We start from the raw sequence: 13,244 nt of genomic DNA on the forward strand, positions 1-13,244 counted from the left end.
TGCAAAACCCTGAGTCAGGATGTATAGAACCCTAGTTTTATCTGAATGGATCCATTAAGGAACTGTTCTTCTTACTGGTGGCCATAAATTTACACTGTAGGGAAGGAGAAGGGAAGTCCTGGACGTCCTGCCGATGTTGACCCAACAGCTCCTGACAGCGAGTCAGTCATTGTCGCAATGGAGCGTGTATCTGTGCTGTTTGACAGGTACATTTTCCTGTTTTTGAAGAAACTTGATGCAAAAATTCATTTTTCCTGTAGTTGAAATACATTTTTTCTATGGAAAATTCTTGCCGCAGAATTCGTAAAGGCTTTCCGAGTGAGGCACGAGTGGTAGCCCGGATCCTTCCTCAGTTCCTGGATGACTTTTTTCCACTGCAAGATGTCATGAACAAAGTCATTGGGGAGTTCCTGTCCAATCAGCAGCCTTACCCGCAATTCATGGCTACAGTGGTCTACAAGGCAAGTGCTACTTTTTGGGAGCACTTTTTTTGTACTCTGTGATCTTAAATGTTTAACTCATAAGGGTCATTCACATTTCAGCAAAATTTTGTGGGTAAAACAGGTCAGTGTTCTATTGTCAATGATATAGCGATTGCAACAACGTTTGTAGTTATGGGAAGGAGGAGGCGGGAATTGCTGACCTTTCAACAAACTTGAATAAATAAATAAACAAACTGAAATTAAAAAGGGTAGCCTCTCCACGGACGACTGCCACGCATACGCATATTAAAATATAAACAAAACACAACATAAAGTCCAGGCCTGGTCCTCTCTCGTCCTTTACTATCGTCGGACTTCCTCTTAGAATTCTGTCAAAAATGACTCATTCTTATGTCATTCCAAACCTCTATGCCTTTATTTCTTCTGTGTAACATAAAAAAATATTTTATTTATAGAATTTTTTATATACATGGAATAAAATCAATGGGGTCCAGTTTATTTGGACCCCATTGACTTTCATTGTATGGAAAAAACAGTAAAATCATTCTTTGTGAACTATCCTCAGTGTTTCCCACACATAGACTTAATTTGTCAACACCGCAGAATCAACACCGGCTGCTACATATTGCCTTTTGACATAGATTTAAACATGCTATTTAAAACATGTACGCAGCGTATTCGTTCGGCTGCATTTCCTTCCCTGCTCTCCCTCCCTCCCTCCGTCTCTCTCTCTCTCTCTTACACACACACACACACACACACACACACACACACACACACACACACACACACACACACACACACACACACACACACACACACACACACACGGTGCGTTGCATTCAATCGTAACTGAGTTGCGACATGCGTTCATCTCACGGCAGCATGCGTGGTCACGTGGATCATAGCGCTCTCAATTGTTCTAAACAAACCAGCGCTCTTAATACATTTGAATGGCTTAAGCGGACAGACAACAGCTTTACTATACAGGTATTTACCTAAATGTTTGGTAAACAGTACAGCATAATGTGCATTGATTAGTACGTCAACCACATTTACAGTATCATTTTATTATGGAGTGATGGAGTGCAACATTGTTAACATTAATGTTAAGCTCTTCTTGTATTTAGCCCTGAGGTATTCCTTAATATCATAATCAAATGTTACCATACACCTATTTTTCAATTAAATAAATGTTCTATATTTTAGTTTAATAATATTAATTGAATATTTTGAGGAGCTCTTTTGGTACTAAATACTATTTGTGCAATAATTATGGTCCATTAATGACCACTTAAAATACTTTTCTTCTAATATTTATATTACAATAATTAAGGTAAAAATAGAGAATTCCGATGCAAAGAGGCAAATTTTGTGGCTGGAAAAATAATAGTATTGCAGATCATAACCACATGTTTTTTTTTAGGTTTTTCATTTTAATAGCCTACATGTTTAGACATGTCAAACACTAAATTTCTTTAAATGTGAAATTTTAAAATGTTAATAACGTACACCGTAATATATATTTTTTGGGGGTAAACATTTTTAGTACACCACCCACAAATTGCTTTCGAATCTGTGGGAAACACTGATCCTTACTTTAATATAGTCATTTAATGCATATATTTCTTGCAACAGGTATTTCAAACACTTCATGCAACTGGGCAATCCTCCATGGTCCGTGATTGGGTGCTACTCTCGTTGTCGAACTTCACACAGAGAACACCTGTTGCCATGGCTATGTGGAGCCTGTCTTGTTTCTTTGTCAGTGCCTCGACCAGCCAGTGGATCTCTGCCCTGTATCCTTAAATGCATATTGGTGCAATTATTGCACCTCTTGTACTGGTAACGCCCTGCTTTTCTTTTCATCATTGTTTTCCTTAACCTCTCCTTTCATCTTTAGCCTGCCTCATGTCATCAGTCGCATGGGGAAGTCTGACACAGTGGACATTAGCCTCTTTTGTCTGGTTGCTATGGATTTCTACAGACACCAGATCGATGAGGAGTTGGACCGCAGAGCCTTCCAGTCTGTCTTTGAGATGGTGGCCTCACCTGGTAGTCCGTATTACCAACTACTGTGCTGTTTGCAGAGCATTCACCAAGACACGTCACTATAATACAGACCATACGAGACAGAACAATAATGTATAACAATACATATATATATATATGAATAACAGTAATGTATCATTAGAATCTACAATGCAAATGGTTATATAATACAAGAGCAGAAGACGTCACACTAAAAACGATACACACCAGGATGCATGGCAACAATGTATGGAATGGGATTGGCTGCTATGATACTGTCTGTAATATACATTGATCCAAAAAGTTCTCTTAGAGAGAGTGGAACAAATCCAAGCAAGACTGCACCTCCACTGAAGTATGCACCAGAACATCAGTAATCTGTAATAAAAAAAAAAAGATTAGTTGTACTTACATCAGAATATTTGTCTGGTGTCACACCACGGTATGTCACTTAACATCTCAAAAGTCCATATGGATGCAGACTTGTCTTCTCCATATTTTTTATGTATAAATGCTCTTCATCTGGTCTCAGAGAACATTACTGTGGCAAAACTGTGAGGCTGGTCACAAAGTTTTTTGGTAATGCAGTCAAAACTGACGATGCGTCTTCATCATTAGAAACGTAATATTCTAAGAGAATTTTCAGCTACAAACAAACTGACTGAAGAACATATTATATTGAATGTTTTTACAAACATCATGAAAACACTGTTAAAAATAGCTCCCGCACTTCCAGAATTCAGCCGATCCAAGATTAGATCTTTTAGTCCGCAGATGTGGAGTTTATCTGCTCCAAGATACGTATGGTCCAACCTGACTAAAATCAGTACATCTGGGTATTTTCTACGATGCCTGTCTCTTACTTCCTCTCCAGGAATCCATACTCTCCTGCTCCGATAGAAATCGAAGATGCTCCCTTTCAACACCCAAAACTCCCTCAGTTTTAAATCATTCCTTTTGCATGGGCAATGCATTGCTTTGCTCTGTGTTTGCTGGCACTTGAAGCGATAATGGATTGTAAATCGAATTTGTATAGCCCCTCTAATGTGGAAGACGTTGCATAAGACTATTGATATAAGATTTTTGTGTATTTAAATGTAAAATGTGTGTGACTGAGTAAGAGGGGTGAATTGCCTGAAACAAAGTTTATTTTTCTTCTAAAAAAATTTAGTTGTCTATATTTGTTGTTTTTAAGTTGACACATTTTTTTAAGATGGAGAAGAAAAAAAAACAGATCACAAATGTGAATCCCTCAAGTCCTTTTCTATGGACAAGGCTTGATATAGCCATAGCAGTTACTGTCGAGAGGTTTTTAGATGAGGGTTTCTGAATATGAAAATTACAGCTCAAATCTACATACTGTGTCCCTTGCAACACATCTGCAGTCATTTGTTAAATTTCTTTTAAAAGCTCAGGACGTAAGATGATTATTGATCTAGTGTAATGACTGGAAGTATGTATTTTAATCTATAGAGTGTTTACATCAATGTACAATTTGTGTAATAGAAATAATATTTGTGATTAAACGAATAAACTGTGGTGCATGACAACACCCATCGGTGGACATGAGATGGTGTAAAGAGAAATAACAATTTTTTGGAGGCTCGGGTGGCATAGGAACCTTCACTGTTAATGTAAGCCTATCTGACAAGCTGAACATGTCTTGCATATTAACTGAATGCATGCTTTAGTCTGCTCTCAATATTGACTCAATATTTTATGTTGTCACAAGTTCACAACAACATTTGAAATGGAGTGACTTGTGATTGTTAGTCGACTCTATATATGGACATCACATGATCGTATCTACCAACGACAAAATAATTTGGCAAATTCACACAATTTATGGCACGTTTGCTACCATAGAGACAACTAGCTGGTCATTTCCATTAGATATGTTTATTATGATTTGATGCGATGATTGCTGAGATGTTTGCTTTGTCTTAGTGAAGGGGGATATAGCAATTGATACTTGCATTTTTACAGATTGTAGATCCATTCAAAATGAAGGATTTAAATAATAAAACAGGTTTTTGATAGCAGCTTTGAAGATCTTCAGATTTTAATCTTGTTGGGCTGTCTTGGTGACTAAATTGAATGCCTTTAGCAAAAACCACCAATGTGGTTGGACCAAATGAGACGATACTGCAGAATTTTAGTGTTAAAGTGCACCACTGACAACTTCATAAACATCAGACAGTTAATACCTTCTATATTCTTTAGTTGTGTGTGCTTAGGAAGCTTCACTTGAGAAAGAGGTGGAACTTATTTTTAAGTAATTTTCTCCCCTTGCAATATATTGTTAATTTCTAGCAAATTTAGATTTATAGTTTTTACACATTCCCCTATTTATTTCAATTTCCCCTATTTTCAAAAGTAGTCATCCTGTCAGGTCTCAGATCAGCGTTTACTTCAGCATTTTTAATCTTTTATCTGAGATTTACATATAGTTGAAACGTATGCAGTATGTCCCATAAGTATCACAGCAATGCCATGATGGTCTTTCACCAGAGCCTTCTTTAAAAAATAAAATGCAAAAACCTATTCCCTTTTTCTTATTTATTTAGCTCACTTCTGCAAACTATGGCTTGTAAACAATGACAACAAATTATGTATTTATTTTATGGATTGTTTTAACATAATAAACCATGAAAAACTATAATATAGAAATTAATAAAAGATGTAAAATGGTCCATTTGGTTTATTGTATTTTTTTGTTTGTTTGTTTGTTTGTTTTTGTTTGACGTATTGCAGGGCTTGTCAACTAGTGACTCATAAAATCCAGCCTGTTGTTTTTTACTTGTTTTTCACTCTGAATGGGAGTGTTAGTAGCAAGCTAGCTTTGAAAGCATTAGATCCCACCCTCCCATCAGTATGCTATCAAAAGCCACACCTCCTTTAAAAACACATGAACATGCACAGCCAGAGTAGTCTGCAAAGTGTAACAAGACAGCATTAAACGTTATGTCTCAAAGCACATAACATTACATTAATAATGAATGTAAACAACTTTCAGAGCTCAGACTTGTACTACCTGACTCCTGCAGATTAATTCTGCCGGCCTTGTTAGTATTGCCAACGTTATAGGTTGCCATCTAGTCCTCACCTGCATTTTGGTTCAGGAGGTCCTGTAAAAGCCAGCTACTGTTAGTTTGCAGCGCTCTGTGAATGTTCTCAACTCTGCATAGCCTTGGGGAATGCGCTGATGGGACCGAATGCAATTATTGGACAAATATTTTTTGTTCCTGAGACTTCCACAAAAGATATACACAATATTGCCAAAAGTTTCTGGACATCTTCCCTAAATCATTGAATTTAGGTGTTCCAACCACTTCCATGGCCACAGCTATATAAAATCAAGCATCTAGTCATGCAGACCTCTTCTACAAACATTTGTGAAAGAATGGGTTGCTCTCAGGAGCTCAGTGAATTCAAGTGTGGTACCGTGATAGGTTGCCACCTGTGCAATAAGTCCATTCATGACATTTCCTTACTACTAAATATTCAACTGTTAGTCCTTATAACAAAGTGGAAGCAATTGGGAACAACAGCAACTCTGCTTCAGCATACCAAGTTATTTTGGAAAATGTCATGCTCCCAACTTTGTGGGAACAGTTTGGGGTTTTCCCCTTCCTGTTCCAACATGACAAGAGATGGTAGAGATGGATGAGTGAGTTTGGTGTGAAAGTTCTTGACTGTCCTGCACAGAGACCTCAACTTGATAGAACTCTAATTCAACTTGGGATGAATTAGAGCGGAGACTGCGAGCCAGGCTCCCTTGTCTAACATCAGTTCCTGACCTCATAAATGCATTTCTAGAGGAATGGTCAAAAATTCCCATAAACACTCCTAAACCTTGAGAGTTCATGCTGTTATAGCTCAAAGTGTGGACCAAATCCATATAAACCCTACAGATTAGGAATGGCATGTCATTAAAGTTAATGTGTGTAAATTCAGGTGTCCCAAAACTTCTGGCAATATAGTGCATAGGCTAAGATTTTATAATTACTATATGGTCCTTAAATGAAAGTGGTTGAAAAGCCTTGAAATATTTTGATATAGGCTACTTTTTCATTATTATTTTATTACATTTTAGTTTTTTCTATTTATAATTTATAATTTTTTGTTTTTGTTTGTTTGTTTAGGTTTACTCCAAGAGCAAGGCTTGTCACATTTTTACTCCAAGGTGAGATGTTTGCTAGATAATGTATTTTAGGTGTTTATGCTGTTAATCCTCTGAAGAGTGCACTGTGCAGGTTATTCACTTTGAGCAGAACGAATGGGGGGATTTCAAGCCCAGGGCTGTGTGTGTGTGTGTGTGTGTGTGTGTGTGTGTGTGTGTGTGTGTGTGTGTGTGTGTGTGTGTGTGTGTGTGTGTGTGTGTGTGTGTGTGTGCGCGCCGTGCGTTCATGTTTTTCTATCCCATTGGGGAATTAGACCTTAATGCACAGACTCATGGGGACTAGTGTCACTGTTTTTTTGTTGTTGTTTTTTATGTATAATTGGAGAAAGTTTTGTGTGATGGGTAGGGTTAGTGCAGGGGGATTAGAATATAGAATATACAGTTAGTACAGTAACCATTTAGTCTATGGAGAGTCCCCACAAAGATAGTGAACATGATGCTGTGCGTGTCAGTAATGTAACTGAATTTGTAATTTTAAGAGCTATAAATAATCTACAAAAAGTATTTAAATTTTAAATTTATATTTATGCTGGGTCAACAGCAGTGTCTAAACAGGAAGTGACAACAGTATTCACTGTTCAATCAGCTAATGAACCTTGCTCTTGAGTAATTAAGTAATGAACTTGAAATTAACTTGAACTCATGCTTTGTGTTATGGAAAAAGCTTACACAAAATCTCAACATTTCCTTTTTATAGACCAAAAGAACTACATTTTTGGGGGGTTTATGGTTCTTCTAGGGTGAACATGGCAGGATATTTTTACTTTATGCCATTTAAATATATATTTAACACTAAATGTATAACACTGTAAGGATAAACCTAATTATACATCTAAATGCATTATCATGTGAGGGGGGAAACCCGCATAGGCCTACCGGTACTGTCCTTAAAGAAGAAGAAGAAGAAAAAAAGAAAAAGAAAAAAAAAAACCTTGAGATGTGGATTCCTCCTCCTCCTGCTTCTGCTGTCCACACACCAGCTGCCCTCTCCTTTTGTTTACTCCTTATACAGCACTAAGGTTACTATGTCATTAAACTTCACATCAGGTTGGGACACATCCGTCACAAGTAAGAACACTACATTACTGAATATATAGTTATGATTTATAATTCATTATTCTCTGTACTGTAATGGTAGGAATGCGTTATTTATTCCTCACAGTAAAGTTTTTGGGAAGTGGCGGCTAATGTTAGCAATGTAGCCTTTGGAACTTCTTGTGCTTTCTACGGATATTAAAACTTCCAGACTTTTTAGGTAAATAATATTATTTAACCGTATGCGTATCCATATGTTTTATAGTTTTTAACAAGTTGTGTTGTCTCAATTGATGTTACTCTTGTCAGTATCTTGACTACTGATGCCGATAATTCAATACCGTTAACTTGGATATTACTCACTGGCCAGCTGTTCCTCGCGAAAACCAATACCGAGGCAGCTCGGCTCTCTACCGCTATTAAATATTAAATTAATCGGGAACTTAAGTATTAAGATGTTTACGTTGTTTAACTTTTTGTCGTTTTCGCTCGTGTTGTTTTGGACACCTGTAGCATAACTTTTGTGGTCAGTTGGCTGACTGTCGAACAGGGTTTGGGTCGTTGTGGATATGATTGACAGCCATGGAAACCAATGAGCGATGAGAAATATCTAGCGACAGTTCCATTGTCATGGTTACGTACGTTGACTCGTTGGCATTCCAACCAGATTCCAACAATAAGGAAAAGAAGGCGGGACCGTAAGCAAGAGCGGATGAGTCGTCTACTTCGCATCTTAGAAAGTCTTGCGAACAATAGGGAAAGATATCGATGATAAACACTATTACATTTGTGAGTCCATGTATCCTATCCGTTTTTAGGCGTGTTCTTCCTAACACATATGATATTATTATAAAATGCTAACTCCACGCCACTTTTCTAGCACCTAAGTTAACTGTTCTCTGCCTTTTTAATGTATAACTATTAGATAAGGATTGTATTTTATTATTTTTTACTTAAAATATTGTTAGTTCTATATGGTTATATTTGACATACATTATAACAGTCAGTTATGTATGTGTCAATGCAGAGGATAAAAAATATATTTTGAAAACATGTTCCATGGTTCTTAGAAATCTTGTAGTTGTATGCTGGTTTCACATATCTATGTGTATAGTTAGTCTACATTACATAGATATTTAATGACTGACTGGAAGCATGGAAAAAAATATGAAAAATAATTTGACTTAAATGAAAGCATGCTGATCACAAAAGATGTTAAATCACATAGGTGTGAATTCAGGTTGATTGGGACACTTTTCCCCAACCATCTCAATGGCAAAAAGCATCCCAATCAACCTAAATTCACCCATACTATTGAAATAAGTTACTTTTTGATGTATTTTTGAATAGATCTGGGCAAAATCATTGACCTGCAGACACATTACACCAATTTTTAAGAAAAGTTAGTTTTTGACATTTTTATTTATAAATGTAAATACTGCATGAGGGCTGTCTGGTGTGCTCTTATTAGTGTGCCCTAATTCTGTTGTCTAGTTACAACCGCTACCCTGCCTCTCACCTGCAGCAAGGTGAGCTCTCTGCTACAATGTTCCTTGGGGTTGGCAGGTGAGTAAGGGGATGAGTAAAAACTATATATCTGTACAAAAACCCATTGTAGACTATAATCATGACTAAGAATGACAACATTTTAAAAAGTTTGAATGATTATCTAATATTTTAATCAACTTGAAATGCATTTTTATATTGAACAACTGAAATCTGTACACATTTCCCACATAAATTTCTCTTACTATGTTGAATAATTGGTCAGTGCATTAATTAACTTTTCCCTCTCTTCTTTGTAAAGGTATTCTGTGAATATTTAAGCATGCACCACATTAGCGCCTTAGACTGGGGCTTTGGAGTTAAAGGATGATATCATGAAACTCGCTGCATTTGTGAAGCCCTCGTCAGAAGAGAGCGAAACAGGGACTAAAAGAAGAATGTTCAGACAATCAGAGCAAGGCAGGAGACGTGGGAATGCCCAGCCGTCTGCGCGCATAAGAGGGGTGGAGGTTGCAAGGGGACGAACAGGCTATGGCTTCACACTATCTGGTCAGTCTCCGTGTGTGCTGAACTGCATCCTGAAGGGTAGTCCGGCTGACTATGTGGGCCTTCGCTCTGGAGATCAGATCCTGAGTGTGAACGACATCAATGTGTCCAAAGCATCTCACGAGGATGTTGTTAAGCTGATTGGTCGGTGCACAGGTGTCCTACACTTGGTCATTGCCGAAGGTGGTCAGAACCACGCACAGCTAGATTCATGTTCAAGCGATGAAGAATTGGGGTTCCATGACCACAAAAGCCACTGGTTGAGGCCAAAGATAGACTCAAAGACACTAGGCATAAACCGTGCAGAACGCGTTGTAGCAGAAATGCAGTCTGGTGGAATCTTTAACATGATCTTTGAAAATTCTAGCCACTCATCCAGCAGCTCAGAGAAAGCAGTAGCTTGTGCCTCTACTTCTAAAACAAGGGCTCTCTCAGAGCCAGATTTTCCTTACTGTAACACTAGCACCCGACGGAGTGATCCCAACTTGCTCACTGAAGAGGAGATGGCCAAAGTGCTCAGTGATGACTCTGTTTTCATTGATATGTTTGAACAGCAAGATGAATTTTCCTTGTTGCAAACTGCAGACTCTGCGGGAATACTCAACGTTGGGATGATTGTTGGTTACCTGGGATCCATTGAATTAGCTTCTACAAGTTCTAATCTGGAAAGCGACAGCCTTCAGGCAATTCGTGGCTGTATGCGGCGTCTGCGCGCCGAACAAAAAGTGCACTCATTGGTTCTGCTCAAAGTCATGCATGATTGTGTACAGCTATGCAACGACAGAGGCGCTGTTCTAGCCACTTACCCTGCAGAGAAGTTAGCATTCAGTGCTGTTTGTCCAGACGACCGCCGCTTCTTTGGCCTTGTCACCATGCAGGCCACAAACGACCATGGCGTACATAGACATGGTGAGGAGGAGCAAGGGTTGCGTACATCTTGTCACGTCTTTATTGTAGACCCAGAACTCTGCCATCATAAGATCCATCAAGGTGTTGCTCGACGTTTTGGCTTTGAATGCACTCCTGATCCAGATACCAGTGGTTGCTTGGAGTTCCCACCGACTTCCCAGCCTCTTCTACAGTTTGTGTCCGTGCTGTACCGCGATATGGGAGAATCTATAGAGGGTATGCGAGCTCGAGCTTTTCTTGATGGAGACCTGGATGCTCAGCAGAACAACAGCACAAGCAGCAACAGCGACAGTGGCATTGGCAACTTCTTGCCTGAGGAGAAAAGCAACCGAGTCCTCTTGGTTGACTTGGGTGCAAACCCTGGTCGGCATGTTCCCACAGGACTATGGGAAAACCCTCCAGGATCTCGCAGCCAAAGTGTCCTAGGAGGTCTTCCTCCACCACCGCCACCACCAATCTCTCATCGAAATGGCTACCGCCCTGACCAGTTCGTAGAGCACCCTCAGCCGCATCCACATTCCCACACTGACCCACCTCTGCTTTCTGGCAGGCATCTGAACTCCTCCTCACGACTGGATGTGTCGGGCCTTCCTTCACGCTCCCACTTTTCCGCCCATGGCAAGAAGGTGACGGGGGCATCAGGCCAACGTTGGCTGCCAGTTCACGTCCTGAGAGATTGGCGTCAAGGACACAGCAGTGATCAGGAGTCTTATGCAGAGTCTACAGACGGATGGTCCAGTGCTAACTGTAGCACCCTGCCACCACCCATGAGTAAGATTCCAGCCGACCGGTACCGTGCTGCAGGCGAGATCGCCTCACAGCCTCACCGGCTCCATGCACAGAAGGACGAGTGGACTAAGAAGCTGTTTGGGGAGAAGAACCTACGAGAGCAACTGAACGATGGCAAAAGAACGAAAGATTCAGAGAAGAAGGTAAGATATAATTTTTTTTGGATTATCAATGCAATTTCTGTACTTTTGATCAAAATCAGTAAGGCTACTGAATTCAAGAGGAGTTGACCCCAAATTGAAGTGCATTCAAAATTACAATAGTAATTGATACTAAGGTGAGAATTAGTGAGTAATTTATTTTAAATTTGTTATTAGTGCAGTACGCTGGTTAATGAGCCAGGGAATGTGTTACTCAAACCACTGTTTGTGAAATGAAAAAGAAAAAACCTTGCAGCCTGGAATCCTTAATGTGCCTGGAATGGATAGCACTTTTCCCCTTGTTCTTATTATCAGGCACAGCATGATCTTTTGCTGTTTTCAATTGCATTGGGAATTTTATCCTTTCCAAACAACACAAACAATGAATCACAACATTTCACTCCAACTGATATTCTCAATTGTTTTGTTTAAAATGTGTTGTTTCGCTTCGTTTAGTAAAACTGCACACTGTCAAAAAGAATTCTGTCAAATAGGTGACATGCATAGCCAGGCTGAAAATACCTCATTCCCATTTGCTGGTTCAGCTGTGGCTCCTCGCTTGGAGGGAACATGTTAAAACTGACCCTGAGACGAGAAGATTGAGATACAAAGCTGGGTTCGTATCAATCTCCCAATGGAAAATTTTGAGTTCAAATGGCTGTGAGCTCCTACTTTGCTCTGGCTGCCACTGATGGGCCTCTAGCAGCTGACAGCAGATCACTCATATTGAAGTCTTGAATCTGGGTGGTAGATGCTAAATCAATCTAAATGAGATACTTTCAGAAATAGTTTACCCAAACAGGAAAATTCAGTCATCATCGATTCATGTTGATGCAAAACCCATCTGAAACGGTGAAGTTTAGTAGGCTAGATTGGGAATTGCCATAAAAGTATTTCTTTTGACTCCAATGTATTCCAAGAAACTTCACATGAGGATGAAATATCAGTATTCTTTAGGTAGCTGACTATTGGCTGAATTACTAAGCTTTCTAAATTTACACATATTCTCAGATATTTTGTAACAAAAATCCTAAATCAAATATGAATAATATCTGTGTTCCACACCATTTAAACCAGGCTTTATGTACAGTTGTCATTTACAGTTGCCCAGAATTGCTCCTGGAGCCAACAATGTCCACAGGCCCAAAGCAACAAAACAGACAGCATTGATTGGATTTCCCAGAATAGTACAGTAGCGGTTACATCATCATCATCTGTGCTTTGACAATAGCTTCAGGGACTACTAAATACAGTAAGACATATCAGGCATCATTGGCCTGTGTTCCTTTAAGGAATTGTTTTCAGTTCATTCTCTGCTTGTTCAATCACTTGTTCAATCATTTTATGTTTAAATTTATACATTGTATGTATAAAGGAAAGTGGCATTTTATTGTGGCATTTCACAAAATGTAATACACTGCCTACACTAAGTAATTTAAATAGTGTGATTTGAAAATTGTAAATATTTCATGTTCTCTCTAAATTAAAGGGTTTGTTCAAAAATGAAAATTCTATCATTAATTACTTACCCTCATGTCACACCCGTATTCTTCCGTTCATCTTCAGAACACAAATGAAGATATTTTTGTTGAAATCCGATGGCTCAGAGAGGCCTCCATTGACACCAATGTCATTTCCTCTCTCAAGACCCATAAAAGGCAC

The 13,244-nt window shown here is 38.9% G+C and overlaps 2 protein-coding genes across 8 annotated transcripts in view; both read left to right on the forward strand.

The window, feature by feature from the left end:
- Positions 1-4,043, forward strand: part of htt (huntingtin) — a 68,468-nt gene extending 64,425 nt beyond the window's left edge. For all 3 annotated transcript variants that reach the window (XM_067441249.1, XM_067441250.1, XM_067441251.1), the window contains 4 exons: positions 101-206; positions 299-461; positions 2,082-2,242; positions 2,347-4,043. In XM_067441249.1, the coding sequence (XP_067297350.1) occupies positions 101-206; positions 299-461; positions 2,082-2,242; positions 2,347-2,560 (644 nt within the window). In that variant the 3' untranslated portion in view covers positions 2,561-4,043. The remainder of the gene's footprint in view (positions 1-100; positions 207-298; positions 462-2,081; positions 2,243-2,346) is intronic.
- A 3,557-nt stretch (positions 4,044-7,600) lies between these two features.
- The window catches only part of rgs12b (regulator of G protein signaling 12b), a 49,280-nt gene continuing 43,636 nt past the window's right edge, over positions 7,601-13,244 (forward strand). For 3 of the 5 annotated variants that reach the window (XM_067441257.1, XM_067441258.1, XM_067441259.1), the window contains exons 1-3: positions 7,601-7,725; positions 9,187-9,258; positions 9,500-11,585. In XM_067441257.1, the coding sequence (XP_067297358.1) occupies positions 9,573-11,585 (2,013 nt within the window). In that variant the 5' untranslated portion in view covers positions 7,601-7,725; positions 9,187-9,258; positions 9,500-9,572. Of the gene's footprint in view, positions 7,726-8,388; positions 8,482-9,186; positions 9,259-9,499; positions 11,586-13,244 lie in introns of those variants that run through there. The other 2 variants (XM_067441255.1, XM_067441256.1) reach the window with 2 other exon arrangements.

This window comes from Pseudorasbora parva, chromosome 4 (genome assembly GCF_024679245.1).
Source record: "Pseudorasbora parva isolate DD20220531a chromosome 4, ASM2467924v1, whole genome shotgun sequence".
Lineage (NCBI taxonomy): Eukaryota > Metazoa > Chordata > Actinopteri > Cypriniformes > Gobionidae > Pseudorasbora > Pseudorasbora parva.